Source organism: Fulmarus glacialis, unplaced genomic scaffold (assembly GCF_000690835.1).
Source record: "Fulmarus glacialis isolate BGI_N327 unplaced genomic scaffold, ASM69083v1 scaffold10726, whole genome shotgun sequence".
NCBI classification, from domain to species: domain Eukaryota; kingdom Metazoa; phylum Chordata; class Aves; order Procellariiformes; family Procellariidae; genus Fulmarus; species Fulmarus glacialis.
In genome coordinates this window covers 19645-36637 of record NW_009220194.1, presented here as the reverse complement: position 1 = coordinate 36637, position 16993 = coordinate 19645, and the positions used below count along the sequence as shown (strand labels likewise).

The window sequence follows — 16993 nt, the reverse complement described above, 5'->3', positions numbered from 1 at the left end:
GTTTGCTTGTAAAATCCTTGAAAGATAAATCCATTTGTTATCGCGGACTTTTCTGTTTCATTTCAACCATGACCCAAGACTATCGGAAGGCCTAGGGCAGGGGGAGGAAAGCGATAAAAGGAGCAATGGCAGATACAGGGCATGAATCAAGACTTCAGTAAACTCTGGATTTGTCCACATTCCCTCATGCAGATCCCAGGTACTGTACCTCCTGTGCCAACTTCTACTTCTGTGGAATCTCTTTCCAAACTTCCAGCGCTGCTCACGATGTTCATTAAATGAATGGCTGTCCAGGCAAAAGGCATTCGATACTTGCCTAGTCTTTGGCAAAACTGTTCTGCCTGGCATTTCAGTTTTTCCAACTTTTCCTTGTTCTGTGAAGAAAGTATTCAATCCAAGAGATCAGGAGAGGAATAGGAACAAAGGTTCATTTAGCAAAATCAGTAAGTAACAATGGTATCTTTCCTAACTTGAAACGAATTTGTGCTTCAATAGCACCTTCTAGAGGAGGATCACCAAGTGCTAGGCAATCAGACTTATGCTTCACAAAACTGCCATCAGGCCAACAGCACCAGACACAGGGACAGCCTGATAGTCAGAGCAGCCGGCTTCACGCTCTTAAGCCTCCTGAATAGCCTGTCAAATCCCAGCGAGCTTATCTGCCCACTGCCCTTTCAAGAAAAGCTGGATTCTACCCTATGAAGTCTGAAATGGCCGTTCTTAATGTGATTTTATGCAGTAGGTGCTCAGATCATCTGGAGTTGCATGGGAAACTGAAAACACTCCTCAAATAAGCAGTATCATACTCATTTTATTGAGGGAAAAAAACGAGTAAGAAAGGACTTTTCCATAATTCTGCATATTAAAGAGCAATTTTTTGCTTTAGAAAGGTTGTTACCTACAGGCCTTTAAGACGTCCCCAGACAAGGGGCTGGATAACAACAAAGCGTGCTCTGTTGCTCCCATTCTTCTAGTTCAGGACATGCTTATGCACCTTGCTGGGAAGGAGACCTTGAAAAATCACCTTTTCACCTACATTCCCCTACCTTCCCAAGGATCCTGCAAATCCAGCTCCAAAATTTCACTTAGGCACAGTCAACTTATTGATCACAGGAAATGTAGGTTTTTTTACTTTCGTTATCTATATACCTGAGGTGAAAGATATCCATTTTTCATATTGTGGTGCAGTGATATAAAGACAGAGATAGACAAAAAATGTGAACTTCTTCAGCTAAAAATATATTAGAACTTTAGAAAGGCAGAACTTTGTTAGAGTTTGATCAAAACTAACAAATTAACATCCCAGCTCCTTTGAAAAAAGCATAACGGAAAGCCTCTTAATCACAGGAAGGGTGAAAATCTCTCTTTTTTTTTTCCTTCATTCAGTCCTCACTATTACTTTCTAATGTTCACTTGGCTCAACCCAATTGTACATTAAATTAGGAACCATTTCTGAGGCTCAAAAGCACTGTTTCACATTCTACGTACATAAGGTTTCCTTTTCAAGCTCTCTTGCGCATCTTACACACGGGAGTTGTAAAATAACATACTCAGCTCAAGTAACAATAAAATCCGTGATTTGCTATTCTATAGCCACATCGTGTTGGAGAAAAACAAATAGCAGCCTGTAGGAGAAAGGACTGAGGAAAGGTCATAGTCCAGGTGCCACTGAGTTCTGCAGGTGCTACCAGCACTCCTGTTTGTTCCTCAGCCTACCAAACCTGCAATTCCCACCCAGGCTCTGATACGCTTCAATGAGCAACCAGCTGCCAACTGCAGGGAATAAGATGGCAATCTTCTCTGTGGGGAAACCCCTACTTTTAGTCCTGAGCAAAGGACTTCTACAGCAAGGAGACAGGCTGCATTTAAACACGTGTGGAAAAGACAAAGAATCAAACTGGGGCAGTTCCATGCCATCCACAGCACTTTAGAGGACAATCCCCAAACTTCTGAAGGCAGGAATTAAAAAGGACATTGTTAGTGGAGAAACCAAACACTAAAGTATAAAATTTTAACTCTACCCTTACTATATGTAAAAAGGACAGCTTTATCCTGCTGTTGAGCGTGGCCCTTCTTTACAATATTAGGAAAAAGAAAAATCAGCAGAAAATAGCAGAAAAAAAGAACCAGAAATGCACTGCAGTTCCAAACCAGGCCTGATGGAGAACCTCCTGTTAATATGTTTCATCCACTTTACAACCTTTCTAGAGGAAGGCAGAGGTACTGTGATGGGATTAAACTGCAGAAGCAATGGAAAAGTTGCAGTTTTACTGCAAATTCACACCAAAGGCTGCCTTCACTTGACCCAGCTATAAGCACACAGCTGATCCTTTGGGACAGGGAATCACAGATGACTGAGCTTCCTGGTAACCACACATATTCCCCTGTCAGCTACAAAAACTGATGACCTTTAACTACTCTACCCCAATAGGCATCAAGATTCAAGGGTCTTTGACTCTTCTTTGGCCTTCAGAATTTCACTAGATTCTTGATTAAAAATGGATCCTTTTAACAACAGGAACAGTATCAATGGCTGTTAAGTCCAAGGTAAAAGAAAAAAATGGGTGTTTAATTTGTTAATAATAAAACGCCTTAAAGCGCTTCTAGCCAAATTTAATCAAAACATCCAAAAAATTCTTACCTTTGCTGCATCAGATTCTTTAAAAATCATATAAGGCTCCGCACACTCCCCAATATCTCCCTGCTGTAATACTTTTTCCAGCTGAGAAGGGAAAATGAACCATTACAAGGACATGTATCCAGCAAGGATTGTTAAATTAAACAAACACTAGGAAGCAAAAACATTCTTTCAAAAGAGTTAAAGCTCGATTTCCCTTTGTGAGTCAGGGAACAAGCACTGCACTCAAGTTGTTAGAGCCATTAAGCTCCCAGATCTCCATCTATAACTGAATCACATATGTAAAATATAGGTTCAAAGGGAACATATACCACTTCACTTCGGTTTGATCTGTTCTAAAGCCACTTTCAGCTCATTTTTAAAGTCTTAAAGACAGCTTACACTAACTGTCTTCAGTATCACCATTTTCAGAATTCTGTTCTTATTTCTGTTCTCCATATTAAGGACCTATTGCAGCGACACAAAAAGGTGACTCAGATGCACTCAGCTAAAACAAGCACTATTTTAAATTAGTGTGTTTTCAAATCAAGTAGTGAAATGATCAAATAATTAAAATTAGCCAAAGAGTAGGTGTTTGCTTCTGAAGTCTCCAAGTAAGTCAATGCCTCTTGAACACAAAACTGCCTAACACTCAGTTTCTAATAGAAATATCTTCCCTTAACATTCACGAAGACTGTTTCTTTCAGAAGCATCCTGGCCTTCCCTCCCACGCCTGCTACTGTGCACATGCTGTTACTAGATTAGAATATCTTTAAACTTCCCCCATGCTTATAAAGTGCCATTCAACCTTGTCTATTAGGAGAACTCCAAGAGGCTACCACAATACAAAGAACAAAAATACTTTCCATCAAATCTTGCACTCCCTGGTGAGTTTATGCTAGCAATACCAGCTGTCTGAAAAGTGGTTTCCCAGTGAGTAAGACCCATGTGAAAATTCACCCGATAAGGCACGCTATGCATCTGTCTTATTTATCCCTGACTATATGCTTTTCATCATCAAATCAAAAAATCACCTAAGCCACCAGCTCCTCTTGGATCACTGGTTTTACAAGCACTAACGTGCAGTCACAAGCTCTTTTGGACAGATCCCCACCTCATAAATATGGGGTTCTCTCTTCCTCATACCTTGTAAAAATCAGAAGAGTGAATAGGTGTGCACAGGCAGAACATGATTTTTAGAAAGAATTCAGAGAATCATACCAAAAATTGGACATCAGAATACACTCCAACACTACTGAAAGCCTTATTCTCACCTGGGACTGTTTTGTCATGCCACAAAGCCTTAATTCATTTTCAAAAGCTTATTCCTCATGTAAGAAGCAGTTCATGAAGAACTTGCACAAACCTCAGTCAACCGGGTTCTCAAAACACAGCACTTAGCTAGCAGGCAACGTAACCACTGCCTGTGAACTGAACGCATGTATTGAACTCCCCTTTTTACAACAGGATGATTTTTATGCAGAGACCAGCCAAAAAAACCTGATTTAAATGCCAATCTGAACTAATAACATTTGTGCGCTCACTGAATCAAATGAAAGAAGAGAAAATAACTTTTATCTTTGTATACTTTATTCCAGGAGTGACCAATGTGGCAATTTATTTCAGTAATGGATCTCACTCTCTTAGCAATTTCAATTCTTAAAGACATCTGAAAATCTGGCTTAAGGGCATATATCATTTTTGAAATGAGATTCAGATCAATATATATTTTTAAATCACTCGCTTATCTATCATCTTAAGGAGTCAGCACATTGTTTCATATGAAAACCAAGGTCAAGCCCCAGAAAGCTGCTCTGTATCAAGCAAACCTTTGTGCTCTTTCCAGTTTTTCAATAATACAACGACGCATACCTTCACTGAACTGTTTCTGTTACAAAGGAACTTAACATACTAAGTGAGAATATCTGAAATGAAACAGAATTCAGTGGTGCCCGTGTTTACGCTTTTGAGAATAGAATTTTGCTCTCCAAATGTAAATAAGAAGTCAACTAGTCAGCCAGACTTGTTTATATTTTCTTTTAAATAGAAGACAAGAGACAACAGTAATTTAAATTTCTCTGGCATTTCTTACCTTTATTACCAGAAAGACATCTTGAGAGGGATAAGTGATAGAAAAGATGGCAGATCTGGCCAGCGTGGATATAGCAGCAGGGGGAACATGTGGACGAAGCATTCCCTTCATTTGTTCAGAGTTTAAATCAAAGTAGAAATTTTCTGAAATCTAAGGAAGAAATTGGGTAGCTTCAAGCATTAGTTATACTTTCTATTTTTGGTAAACTCTTCATAAACACAACAGACAATTTCAAAACACAAGTAAAAAAATTACCAACAGTGCCTCCTTTCAAGCCATGTATAAAAAGGAAAACAAAAAGGCCTTTTCATTAAGAAATCAAGGCAGGACAGTGGGAAAGGAGAAAGGAAATGGAGCAAACAATACACACTACCTATAAAATTTCCTCCAGCTCCTGTAAGGTATGTAGTTCCATCACAGGACTAGGAATTACAATTGCTATCTGAATTGAAAATATCAAAGTATCAAAATAGAAAATGATCTTTAAGATCATTCACAGAAAAAAAAACCCAACACATCTTGAAAGACAGACAGTGAGCTTTTTACGCTGCAACACCAAATCCTCGACTGTATCAAGGCTTCAAAGCCAAAATGAATGTAAGCTGGTTATCAACACCAGAGGTCACTAAAGAACTTACTATGTTAGAGGAAAAAAATGGAGTAATGAGATGATAAAATTGGCTTATGAAATGTGATTTAAATATTAAACAAAGTTCACATAATATTCCACATACTCTCATCTACATAACTTAAAACTCAATGCATTAAATTCAAGTCTTAAAGAGATAAATGTCAAAATGCATATTTTTAACATTTTTCTCTCTACTACTGCTAATATCTTGAATTAGGAAAAGTAAGAGACTCTTCAAATATTAAATACAGAACATAAATAGGGGAATAAATGTATTTTGCATTTCCTATAGCTTAGATCTTGAAAAGACTCCTCAGTTTTGTTTTGATTTTAGCAATTTTAGCATGTATGACTTTCTTATGCATTATTAAAATGTTACTTGGACACATACCATGCTGAATCACGAAAAAGAGATTAAGAAAGTCATAAAAACTTAATCTAAATAAAAGGTTTCAGTTACTTAAGTTGTCTCTGGGGAAGAGACTTTTGAAAGCCAAGATTGGACAATATATATACTCTGATTTCAGGCACTCACGTATTAGATAATATTTTTAGAAAAGTCATTATACTTCAACTGTTTTACTAAGCAGAAGAAGAACACACAAGATGGTTCATGAAATGCCTTCATCATTCTTTCAACCACTACTAACTATGTCACTGTCTTCATAAAGGTTTGTTTCCAGAATTAATTCCTCCCTTTTTTTTTAAAATACAGATTTGTAATGCTTTGGTGGAAATGTCATCACTCAAGTAATTAAAAACCTACCTTTTTCTTTTCTTTAACATCATACAAAGCCAAACTTGCAAAAATGGGCTCAATTTCTATTTCAAATCTTGAAAGAAAGAAACACATAAAATCAGTTGACTTGCATTTTGTAAGAAAGACCAACCTACCCCCTCCCCAAATCCTTCCTGGCTAAGGTGACGGCTGACCACTGTTAAGCTGAGATGTCAGGAACAGCGGAGCCAACCTACGGGCACTGCTGAAAAGGGAGGTCTTGTTCCCCAGTTTTCCCCCCACTCGCTCTCGTGTCCTGCTTCCCCTGCATCGCCTCTGCTCCCTTCCACCAGGACACACATTGGTGCTCCCTAGACCTTCTAAAAGCCATTTCAACTCACTGACCCAACAGAAAGGTTGGGATTAGGGACATAAAGCATACTTCTATAAATGCTTTTATCTTCTTCAAGTGTCTTTTGAAAGCTAAGCAAAGGAACCTAATAGCTTCCTTAAAGGGAGAGGAATTATTAATTGGGATAGCTGGACCACTTAGCTCCTCTGGTTACCTTGAGAAGCTGTCCTGTGTGCTAATTTACTATGCTGACCTGTTGATAGGGCTAAATGGCCAACTGCTCCTCTCAACATTACTGACCAGAAAGCTCCCTCCTCTGGGGAGTTGGGAACAGCTTTTTGGCAATTTTCAACATTTAACTTTTGTCAGAAAATAGCAATATCTCAAAAACTCTCTCAGAAAGGTGTCAGTTTTTCAGAGTAACTATTATAAAGTATTTATGCTAACTGAAACACTTCCAACAAAAACACTAACCTACCAAATAGAGCTAAACCTATTGTTAAATCACCTGAGAAGTGAAAGAAATTAAAAAGCATTCAAAACCTGTCCCTACACTAAAGTGAGCAGGGGCTGAAATGCCATTCTCCTGTCTGCACAGCCTCCCCATGAAATTAATGCCCAATCCACAGCGGGATACCCCCATGCACCCAGTCCTTGCACAAGAGCTCTCAGCTTTTCAGCCTGGAACTCTTTCCGCCAACAGGGAGAACAACATACAGGACTGCATCATTAAACAGGTATTTTCTCTAGTTTTGCAACAAAGGCGAGATTAACCTGAAAATGACCCTGCTTAGATCATCTTAGCCTTTTCCCTGGGGAAGAGACTACGTACTTCTTTTTGTGCCCTAAGATAGCACGATCTTGGATGCTCGCTATAACAATTGTAAGTACAGTTTCACAGATTACTTTGGTACACAAACAAGCATGTACTTGCGCAGATTTTCTATAAATTTACAGTCAGTAAGAGATGCTTAAATAGCAGAAATCGTTAATTTCCAGCATCTAACTTATTTATGCTAAAGACACCATCCTTTGGAGAGGAAGCTCCACTGCTACTGCATATTATGTTGTTCCAGTTCATAAAAGGCTGCAAAATCAGTTCATCTCTATGGCTATATTAGGTCCTGGAGTACTCTACGAGCAGGAGATATGTCCCACACATATATCTCAGTTATGAGCCGCAATGTAGTCTAACTGGAGCTCTCTAATAAGAAGGGTTGACCTAACTGAGGACACAGAAGATGAATACAGCAGTGTGGAAAATCAGTTTTGTACTTTATTTCTCCAAGGGAATAACAGTAAAATTTTACCTTGTGTTATTAGAGAAGAGTTATAGGCAATGAACCAGCTGCAGGTAACCCTATATTCAGGAGCTCCACTTCATTAAACTTGTTTAACAGGTTTCTATTCCTCCAGTTAATGCTTGCTAAGTATATAAAGTCTTCACTCTTAAAGGGACACAGTCAAGGTTGTTGAGCCTAAACTTCGGCAAATCTTTGATTGTCTTATGTTTTAAGGCTTAAGCATTTTTAATCTTTTTTTTTTTTCCCCCCACTTAAACATCCTTGTTACAGAGCTGCACACCAATGACTGGCCAACTTCAGAGCCCTGAACGAGTGCAGTGAAGCATGCGTGCTAGTAATATGGAACAGATATAGCTACAGAATGGGCTGAAAAGCAACGCAGAGAAAAGCCAAGGAAGGCGAATACTTTCTATATCACACCACTAAAGAAAGTCTTGAAGATCATAGAATCATAGAATCGTTAAGGTTGGAAAAGACCTCTGAGATCATCGAGTCCAACCATCAACCCAACACTACCATGCCCACTAAACCATGTCCCTAAGCGCCACATCTACACGTCTTTTAAATACTTCCAGGGATGGTGACTCCACCACTTCCCTGGGCAGCCTGTTCCAAGGCCTGACCACTCTTTCAGTAAAGAGATTTTTCCTAATGTCCAGTCTAAACCTCCCTTGGCGCAACTTGAGGCCATTTCCTCTCGTCCTATCGCTGGTTACTTGGGAGAAGAGACCAACCCCCACCTCGCTATAACCTCCTTTCAGGTAGCTGTAGAGCATGATGAGGTGTCCCCCCAGCCTCCTCTTCTCCAGGCTAAACAACCCCAGTTCTCTCAGCCGCTCCTCATAAGACTTGTTCTCCACACTGTCTGATGCACAGTACTGTGTAACTTATCCTTTATAGAACTAGCCTTTAAGCCTATGACCAACCAACCAATGTTACATCCCTTCAAGGGTAATAAACAAGGCAGCAGTTATTCCAGATGCACGTGGATATAACAGCAGATTCAAATTCTAAATTTCTGTAATGCAGCTGTCTGTTGGAGTGATACTTACTTAAGGGACAAACACTTCACCAGGAGTCTTTGGCCAAAGTGTTCTTTGGGTACTTCAGGGACACTAAGTCGTTCTATAGGCTCCTCCTGAAATTCGTCACAGGAACAGCAATTTAGAGACACGACACTTGTACAAACCACTAATACCATTATGAAGCAAACATATGTATCACTTCTTTTTTCTAAGACACTAGCACCAATTTAATCCAAGGCTTACCAGCATGTTGCATCCATGAGCAGCTATAAATATGCTAAATTAAATGCCTTTAATGTTTCTACATTATAGGGGATTGCATAACTATAAAGGAAAACCAATCTTCAGAAAGTAGTATCTATGGCAAGACAATATGCTAAAAAACATGCAACCTGCAAAATAGCTAAGGTTCTCATGGATATTAAACATAGGTGATCTTAACTCCTTTAAATCCATGGCAGACTGACAATTTTCACATTCCCTGTATCCTTCACTTTTTTAGTCTCACCCACATGTATGTAAAAATACCTCATCTGGTGCTGGATGTAGTGCAAAAAGCTCCTTATGCCTACTGGACTTCCTCTGGTCTTCATTGTGGTGGTCAATCTCTTCATTTGGGGTTCGGTCCAGCAGGTTTGGGAGAAGGGCATCTGGAAGGGAGTTCTTCAGATCAAAAATACTGCATGCCCAGCTGCCCCGGGGAGTATCGTCAATCGACATTGAACGTCGTTTAAGGTCATCCTGAGATTCAACAAATTAAAAGCAACTTACAATGGGAAAGGGACTGCACTTTTAAAATGCGACTATAAATTAGGTTTTATGTAGCAAGGTTTTAAAGGTACATTACTTGTTCATCCTGGTAACTGTTGCCATCTGGAGCTTCATCAGACTCAAAGATCTGTTTGGGGAGCCCCTTTTGCCTCTCCTTCTGTTTGTCTAAGGTGTTGGGATTAAATCCAGTTCCCAGCTTGTGATATCTGAAAACAAAGTATTTCAAATGCATTCTTAGCATCTTTTTTGACCTCAAACCCAGAAGCAGAATTACAGAACAAACCCAGTATTATCAGTGTGGATCCTCTCAAAGCATAAGCTGCTCTCTGCAAACAGTATTTCCAGTCACCCTCCACTGTAGCTGGGTAATAATCCAAACCCCAGTATTCCAGTACTACAATGTGACTCTGTTCAACTATAAAGCAACCCTGGGTGATGTCAAAAGAAGTATTATCAATGGCCAATTAAGGTCATCATAAAATGTGCGATTGTGATGCCAAGCTTAAAACAGGCCAAGAACATGGGGATGGAAGGCCAGTGGCTCTGCTAGAGCAAGAACTGACTTGAAGCAGATACTGTTAATACCTTTAAAACCAAAACATCAACTTCAGGTAGGACTGCATGAAGCGCAGGAGTCCTGAGCACCTCTGGAAAACATATGAATTTCCAACCCCAACTAAAATGAGCATCTTCCCATAGCATCTTTATAAGCAGAATAGGGTCCTTCAGAGCTTTCCAGGGTGAAGGAGCGCTTGCTAGTAAACAGTCTGTCTACTGTTGCTGACAAGATCAGATTTCTTTGACTAACAAATTTTTGGATACCAAATGGCACTATGTCTATAATTACACACACATATGGCCAGAGCCACAGTCTCCTTACAATACGCACTCTAAGTCAGTTCCCAAAGTAGTGCTCGGGTCACGTCTAGAATTAATTGTTCTTATCCTGCCCTGTTACTAAAGTTACCACAGAAGGATGTACAGACATGTGAAAACCATGGATGTGCTAGCAGTGAATAATGAAAGGGAGGAGAAAAAGGAGGAAAGCATTTTCCTCGCTAGGTTATAATTCCTGAGAGCTGATCTATCTGTATAATCCTCATCTGGATGTCTGCATTTCAATCACAGCCCCACCAACAAGCGTAAATTCATCCTAAATCAGACTTGACTTCAGAGATGTCTGTGATCATTGCCACCATCAGTCTAGCATACAGAAATTACGCCACACGTTTGAAATAAGAATATGCTAATTTTTTTTTCAGGCCAGTGAAGAAAACTTATTTACCTTTTCCAATACTATTAATCACTGAATGGATGGATTTGTCTGCCCCCAAAGACATTTTGGTTACAAAGAACTGTAGACAGAGATTGAAATAAAGATTGTTTCCCCTGGGATGGGAGAAAGAAGCATGGCGCATCAGAAGTTATGTTCTTCTAAAGCTAGAAGACCTGGATTTTGTGCCCCCAGAGCTAGCCAAAGCACTTGTAACTATCCAATAGGATGGATTAAAAGAAACTTGTTACCATCCTTACTTGAAAAACAGTTCAATCCTTCCCAGCCAAGCTTTCGGGCTCTTCCCCCGCTCCAGCAGTAACCCTTCTGTTTCTACCCAGTCCACTGCCATGATTTTATCCAACTAAAAACTGCTATGAATGTTTATGGTAGTGCCTCTCCTCCTCTGAAGGGGCAAGAAAACCTTTGACTGTAGTTCAACAATCACTCAGCACATCCTCAACCCACTCAGGCAACTTTGATGTCTTCAGCTTCATGCCTTCCCCGACGGAGAACGCAACCTGCAGCTGATCTGCACAGGACAGAAAGCCCTACCATCTCCAACTAAACCTCCTCTGTTCAGGAATCACACCCAGGTATTCCAGATACCAGTGAAAATCTCTGAGAAACCAAGAGGTGTGCTGGCTGGGTGGGTCACACTGCGCCTTCTAGACTCTGCCCACAAAGGCTGGGAGTTAATAAAGCATGTCTCTCTCTCTCTCAGGTTTCTTTCTGGGTTTTTTTTTTGGTATGAGATTACAAACCACATTTTTATTAGGTCATCTTAGCACTGCAAAGTATATCTTCAGCATCCCCTGAAGTGGTTCTCAGGACAACATTAAACCAGTGAATTGTAGCAACTGCCACAAGGGCAGAGCTGTAGCTGTAGTCAAGTCATTTGTAGGTGATGCACATCACATGGATCACTTACTCCTTGACAGTAGCTCTTGAAGTCATCAGACTTTCAATCACCCGAGAGAGTGTATGTTCCAAGTAAACCTAATCAGAAACCTTCCTGCTAATTTGCATAAATTAATCAATGCATGCACATTCTCTAAACGGTTAAGTCATTAGATAAATGTTGTGATAGTTCAAATATTAACAATTATTTGTTTAAATTACGTACTTTCTCAAAGTCTCTTTGGGAACAAATGAATGCTGCAGAGGCACATTATCTATTAGGTGGTTGTGCCTGCACATAAATCTTACATCGTTACAAAATTAATGCAAATTCTCCCTAAAAAGAGCTAAAAATGTATGGAACAAAGAAACATGCTGAAAGTAATTTTACTTGTTCACATTCCCTAATTTCTCTATCATTCTAAAGGAACAACTGTTGACTAAAATGTCCTAGATTTTCAAAAATGCCCCAAGGGGTTTTGACATCTGAGATCTAATTTTCCAAACACAAAGCATCATTTCAGCTAAACACAAAGCATCAGTTCAGCTGAGCTGGGCAACTAAAAGCCAGGGCACATGGAATCAGTAGCCAGGACAATAATTTTTGAGCCTCCTCACACCAGCTAGCCATCCCGTGAAAATTTAAATATGAAATCAAGCTGACAAATACCACAGGGGAACTCACTTTCTGTTCACAATTGCCCAGTCTTCCGTGTAACTTCTTACACAGTCCCTCACATGAGGGTCCATCTCACTGTTAAAAGAATAAAAACAAACACCTTCAAAATCACAGACACGATAATGACTTCTTAAACATACATACTTCCACTTAGGTTTGTATTTACTCTTTCAGGCATTTACAGACAAAAATTCCAGGCTTCAGCCTTGCCAATCCAGAACAATTAATTCCCTTGCGCCAGGTGTTACCCTGTCACCTCCTACCTCTCTTCAGGCACAGCCGACACAAGCGTTCGACATTCTCTGGGGGTGTACACAACCTCGATGTCATCGGGAGGAAACTCAAGCAAGTCTCTCAGGGGTCCGGACTCCACTGCAATTGGGTGTGTAATAAGGTAGTCCTCCAACTCAACCGGGTCCACTGCTTCTGTAAGTGGTACCTGGGAAAAGACAAGCGATGGAAGGCTCTTAAAACAGAGAGAAAGGGGGGAAAAAAAAAAAAAAAAAATTCACATGCACATATTCTACTTTGGTTTTTAAACCAGCTCTTCTGCCTTGTTGAGGAAACTTGATCTAACATCAAACGATAATTAACCCTAGCGGTGTTAGCCTTAGCTAACACACATCATAAAGCAATTTTTCATGTCTTATCTTTTATCCAGTATTTCTCTGGTTATTTCTATGATGCATACCAAGATCATCTCAAAAAAAAAAAAAGGCATTTTCATCTATTTTCAAGAAATTAATCCGTTTGCATGAAAAGAAAATATTACACTTTATTTCCCATGTGTATGACTTTGGATTTCTTTTGACCATGCTGCTGCTCTGATCACAAAGGGAACCTTCACCCTGACGCAAGATGCAAAGAACCCTTTCACCCTCAGGCACGGCCCCCAGACAGGAATCCAGAGCACTGGCTGATTTACCAGGAACTCACAAAGCCACAGAACTCTAAAGACTAACATTATTTCAAACTAAATCACTTCTCTGGCAACACAAAACACAATGTTCATCCACCACAGGCACAAGTTTAACCACCTCTTCTCCCTCATATTAGAACCTTCAGTGCCACGATGACTCTGACCACGCCAGGAAGGGACACTGCTCTAAATAAAATGGATGCTTAAAAAGCATCTTTACTGGACACGAAGCTTGCACCCGAAGCACAAGGAATGACTGAACAAACACACGTGCAGGAAAACAGTAGATTTCACTGGCGGTACTGATCTCACTATACTGAAAAAAAGTGAGATTTTTTTAGATACATGAAAAAAAAAATTGCATAAACTGGATACATACATTGCATAACTGTGTATTTTTACATATGTATATTATATAAATACATACATATATTCTGATATGAGATCATTATACTGAGGCTGTACATAAACAGACATTAAGAAAATGAAACACTAAAAACAAATTTTGAGGAACCCGTTTCTACAGCAATTGACAGTTTTCCTAGAATTCCCTGGCACATCCCAGTGAGGCTGAGTCGTTTCATATGAGTCATAAAAACACAACAAAATTCAGCAATTTTTCTCTACTACTTCCTCTTTCCTGTCATCCAGACGATTTCTGTGGGACAGGGAACTATCCTGTAGCTTGTCTTCTGCTGGAGATGACTTAAAAAAGAACACTTAAAACTTAAGTTTTAAATGTGCTTCTCAAAAAAATCACTATACCAATCTCAAATTCCAGTTTTTAAACTTCTACTACCAAAAAGTTCTGAAATTAATCAACTTTTTATTCAAGGAAAGAGACTTGGCTAACACAGAGGGTATTGAAAGAATCTCTCCTACTGCAGCAAACTTCAATGAATACTGCAATTTTTTTAAAATACAGAAGGCAAATCATTCAGTAGAAAAATGGCATGACTCCAATAAAGTCAGGTGAGTTGGACCAGATGACTTCATGCCAGATAAGAATCTGGTCCACAAAAAAATATGAAAAAATATATGTCTAGAAACTCAGTATTAAGTTCTGCAATTTAGGTAAATGAGACAAATTAATACCTGTGTAAAGACATGCACCATCATCACCTATCCATCTCTGACAACCTTTTTTCCCCTTCTAATCCTGAACTCTGGAAATGTGGTCTGGAGAACTTTTGAAAATACAAACCAGATACTTCTAACTGTTTTCCTCACTGCAAAACTCACAATGAGCAGAACTTGTCATTGCTCCTTCCCACATTACAGTTAACATGTCATCACCTCACACTATCTGTTTCTTACATACAGATAGACCAGCTCCATTTGGCACTAGATGACTGACAAAACATACAGTAGTGAAGTGTGACAGTTTATGATTGAGGAATTGCTAAAAGTGCATGTTTTTTCAGAAGAGCTGCTGCATAATACTACTGCTACTTTGCGTGCATATAATCCTTTCCACCGATAAACCTCAAACCCAAAGAAGAGTAAGAACCCAGAAATAGAGACTCCTTGCAAATGAAGATAAAAATAACAAAATCACTGGGCAAAAGCCACAGAGGCATTGGGTAGCAGAGGTGCTGGGAAAAGGCCCTCCCTCAGGTCCTCTCGTTGCCAGGCCAGAGCCCCATCCACGCAACGATGCAGCTCTGTGCTGGACACTGAAAGCACGCTCGCTGGAAGAAGGCCAGAGGGTTAAGGTAGCCTTGGAGGGTGACTTAAAGCTGCTTAACCGACCCTATTTTTAAGCCCTAACATTTTAAGACTTACTTTTACTCCTCCTGCTGACCTCCCTTCCACACTGGCAGCTTCAAAGCTGAGGCACCATCCAGTGCACTTGCTCAGCAAAACCAAACTGCCCATGCAAGTGTTGTGTTTCAGTCTGCACAATCTCATTTACCTGTGCATCGCCCAGGCTAACAAAGAGGAACCTCTTCCTCATTCCCTCCAATCTTTCTAATTCACTCATCCTGATAAACAGAAGAAAATTACAAACAGACGAGGAAAAAATTCTGTATTAATGCAGAGCTGATGGGGACGTGCAGGACCAAGCAGACACAGGGCAGAGACTGCCACTGCCCCGAACACACCATGTTTCCCCATTCCTGGCATTTTACATCTCAAATTTCACTTGTCCAACAAGAACATTGTAATATATTGGACAAAAGATGAATGAACTGGCTACGCTAGTTAAAAAACAGCTAACGCAGAAAGGAGGGCAGTGCTTAGGGGGCTATCCAATGCCAGGTCCTGGGTCTGCGCTCCGGGGGTTTCCAAGCCCTTCGTACATCTCAGGATGAGGCCCAAGGTTGCACTTCACAATTTTCCAGTTTGCCTCCTCGGATAACTATCGTACCATGAAGATGTAAACAAACATAAAAGTCAAACCCAGAAGCCTGTATTAGACTCACCATCTGTGCAGCCAGAAATACTGTCTAGCACCTGAGTAAACAGGCCAAACATAAATTCATGGTTATGAAGAGGAACTACTTCGTGTCAGACTATTGGCAGATAAAAGGCAAGCACATTATTTTAAGCTTTAGATATTTGTGGGGGAAGAAGTGATGAAAGAAGAGGAGGAAATAAGGATGAACAAATGCACCAAAAGGAAAATGAACCCAACTGGTGTCCCAGTGCCTGAACTGAACCACGACAGCTCCTCTAATGGCTCTCACTGCTGATGCCTTAACCTTTCCTCTGTCCTGCATCCCTCTGAAGTTGTGGATGAGACCAAGAACAGAGACGATATACAAGGGACTACTCCAGTGTTATCTGCAACCTGGCCAAAGTCGCCTGAAATCGTCATACGAATCCATCAGATCACATGGACACACCAAAGGAGTTGGGCAAGTTCAGACAAAGACCAGGTTATCCAACCTCATCATCCCAGCCTCACCGCTGACTGAGGAGCAGAACCTGCTCTATCATCTCATCTCCGAGTCTCCAGGCCCAGCTTACCTGCTTGTGGCACCCAGGAAAAATAACAAGGCACCCAAGAGCCGACTCCCCTGGCCTATTAGGATTGTGATACTTTCTTAGTTTACAAAAGTTTCACCCTTATCCTTGTGCACCACTCTGACATACAGCTGATCTCCAGTTATCACAGGAATAGCAAGTGCCACTTTCAGCTGCATATTAAAAGGTTTTGAAATCTGCTGCAGCAGAAATGGGGGAACAGCTGAGGAGCTATAAAGCTGTCCTCTCCCACAGCCCTGCTTGCTGGCAGGCTGCAGACAGAGCTGCATCTTGCTAGCAACATGCAATCTTCACCCTGCTTCCAGGAAAGGCCTTTTCAATTCCTCCTGATAGCGCCTAGGATGCAACGGTAGATGCCTCCTCGACAAAATGCAGTCGGTTTTTCTTTATCAGACTTCCAAAGGCAGAGGGACAATTTCAGTCAAGTATCTGCAATCATGCAGTCCACCTACCACCTGGGTAATAAACCTAACGGGGGAATGCTGGAGCGCCACTGTAAGAAATTGTTGACAGGGTATCCGTTTCTTCCAAAAGGAGTTTATTAAGGCCCTCTGGAAACTACAGCTGTACAGGAGCTCTGACCATCTTCCCAGCCAGGACTATGGAACAGTCTAAACTAATGGCAAATACACGCTAAAAATATGCAAAGGAAAGCCTGCTCCCAGAACCACAATTATTTCTCTTTTAAAACACACTCCTTGATTTTGTACAACCTGTAATT

At 40.4% G+C, this 16993-nt stretch overlaps 1 protein-coding gene across 1 annotated transcript in view; it reads right to left on the bottom strand.

The window, feature by feature from the left end:
* DOCK7 (dedicator of cytokinesis 7) overlaps window positions 1-16993 on the bottom strand; it is a gene marked incomplete at its 5' end in the record, with an annotated part of 99255 nt that overhangs the window by 71944 nt on the left and 10318 nt on the right. Inside the window, 9 exons of the mRNA XM_009580683.1 lie at window positions 209-374; window positions 2642-2722; window positions 4710-4859; window positions 6107-6173; window positions 8767-8852; window positions 9268-9480; window positions 9587-9716; window positions 12369-12437; window positions 12626-12801. Of these exons, the coding sequence (XP_009578978.1) occupies window positions 209-374; window positions 2642-2722; window positions 4710-4859; window positions 6107-6173; window positions 8767-8852; window positions 9268-9480; window positions 9587-9716; window positions 12369-12437; window positions 12626-12801 (1138 nt within the window). The remainder of the gene's footprint in view (window positions 1-208; window positions 375-2641; window positions 2723-4709; window positions 4860-6106; window positions 6174-8766; window positions 8853-9267; window positions 9481-9586; window positions 9717-12368; window positions 12438-12625; window positions 12802-16993) is intronic.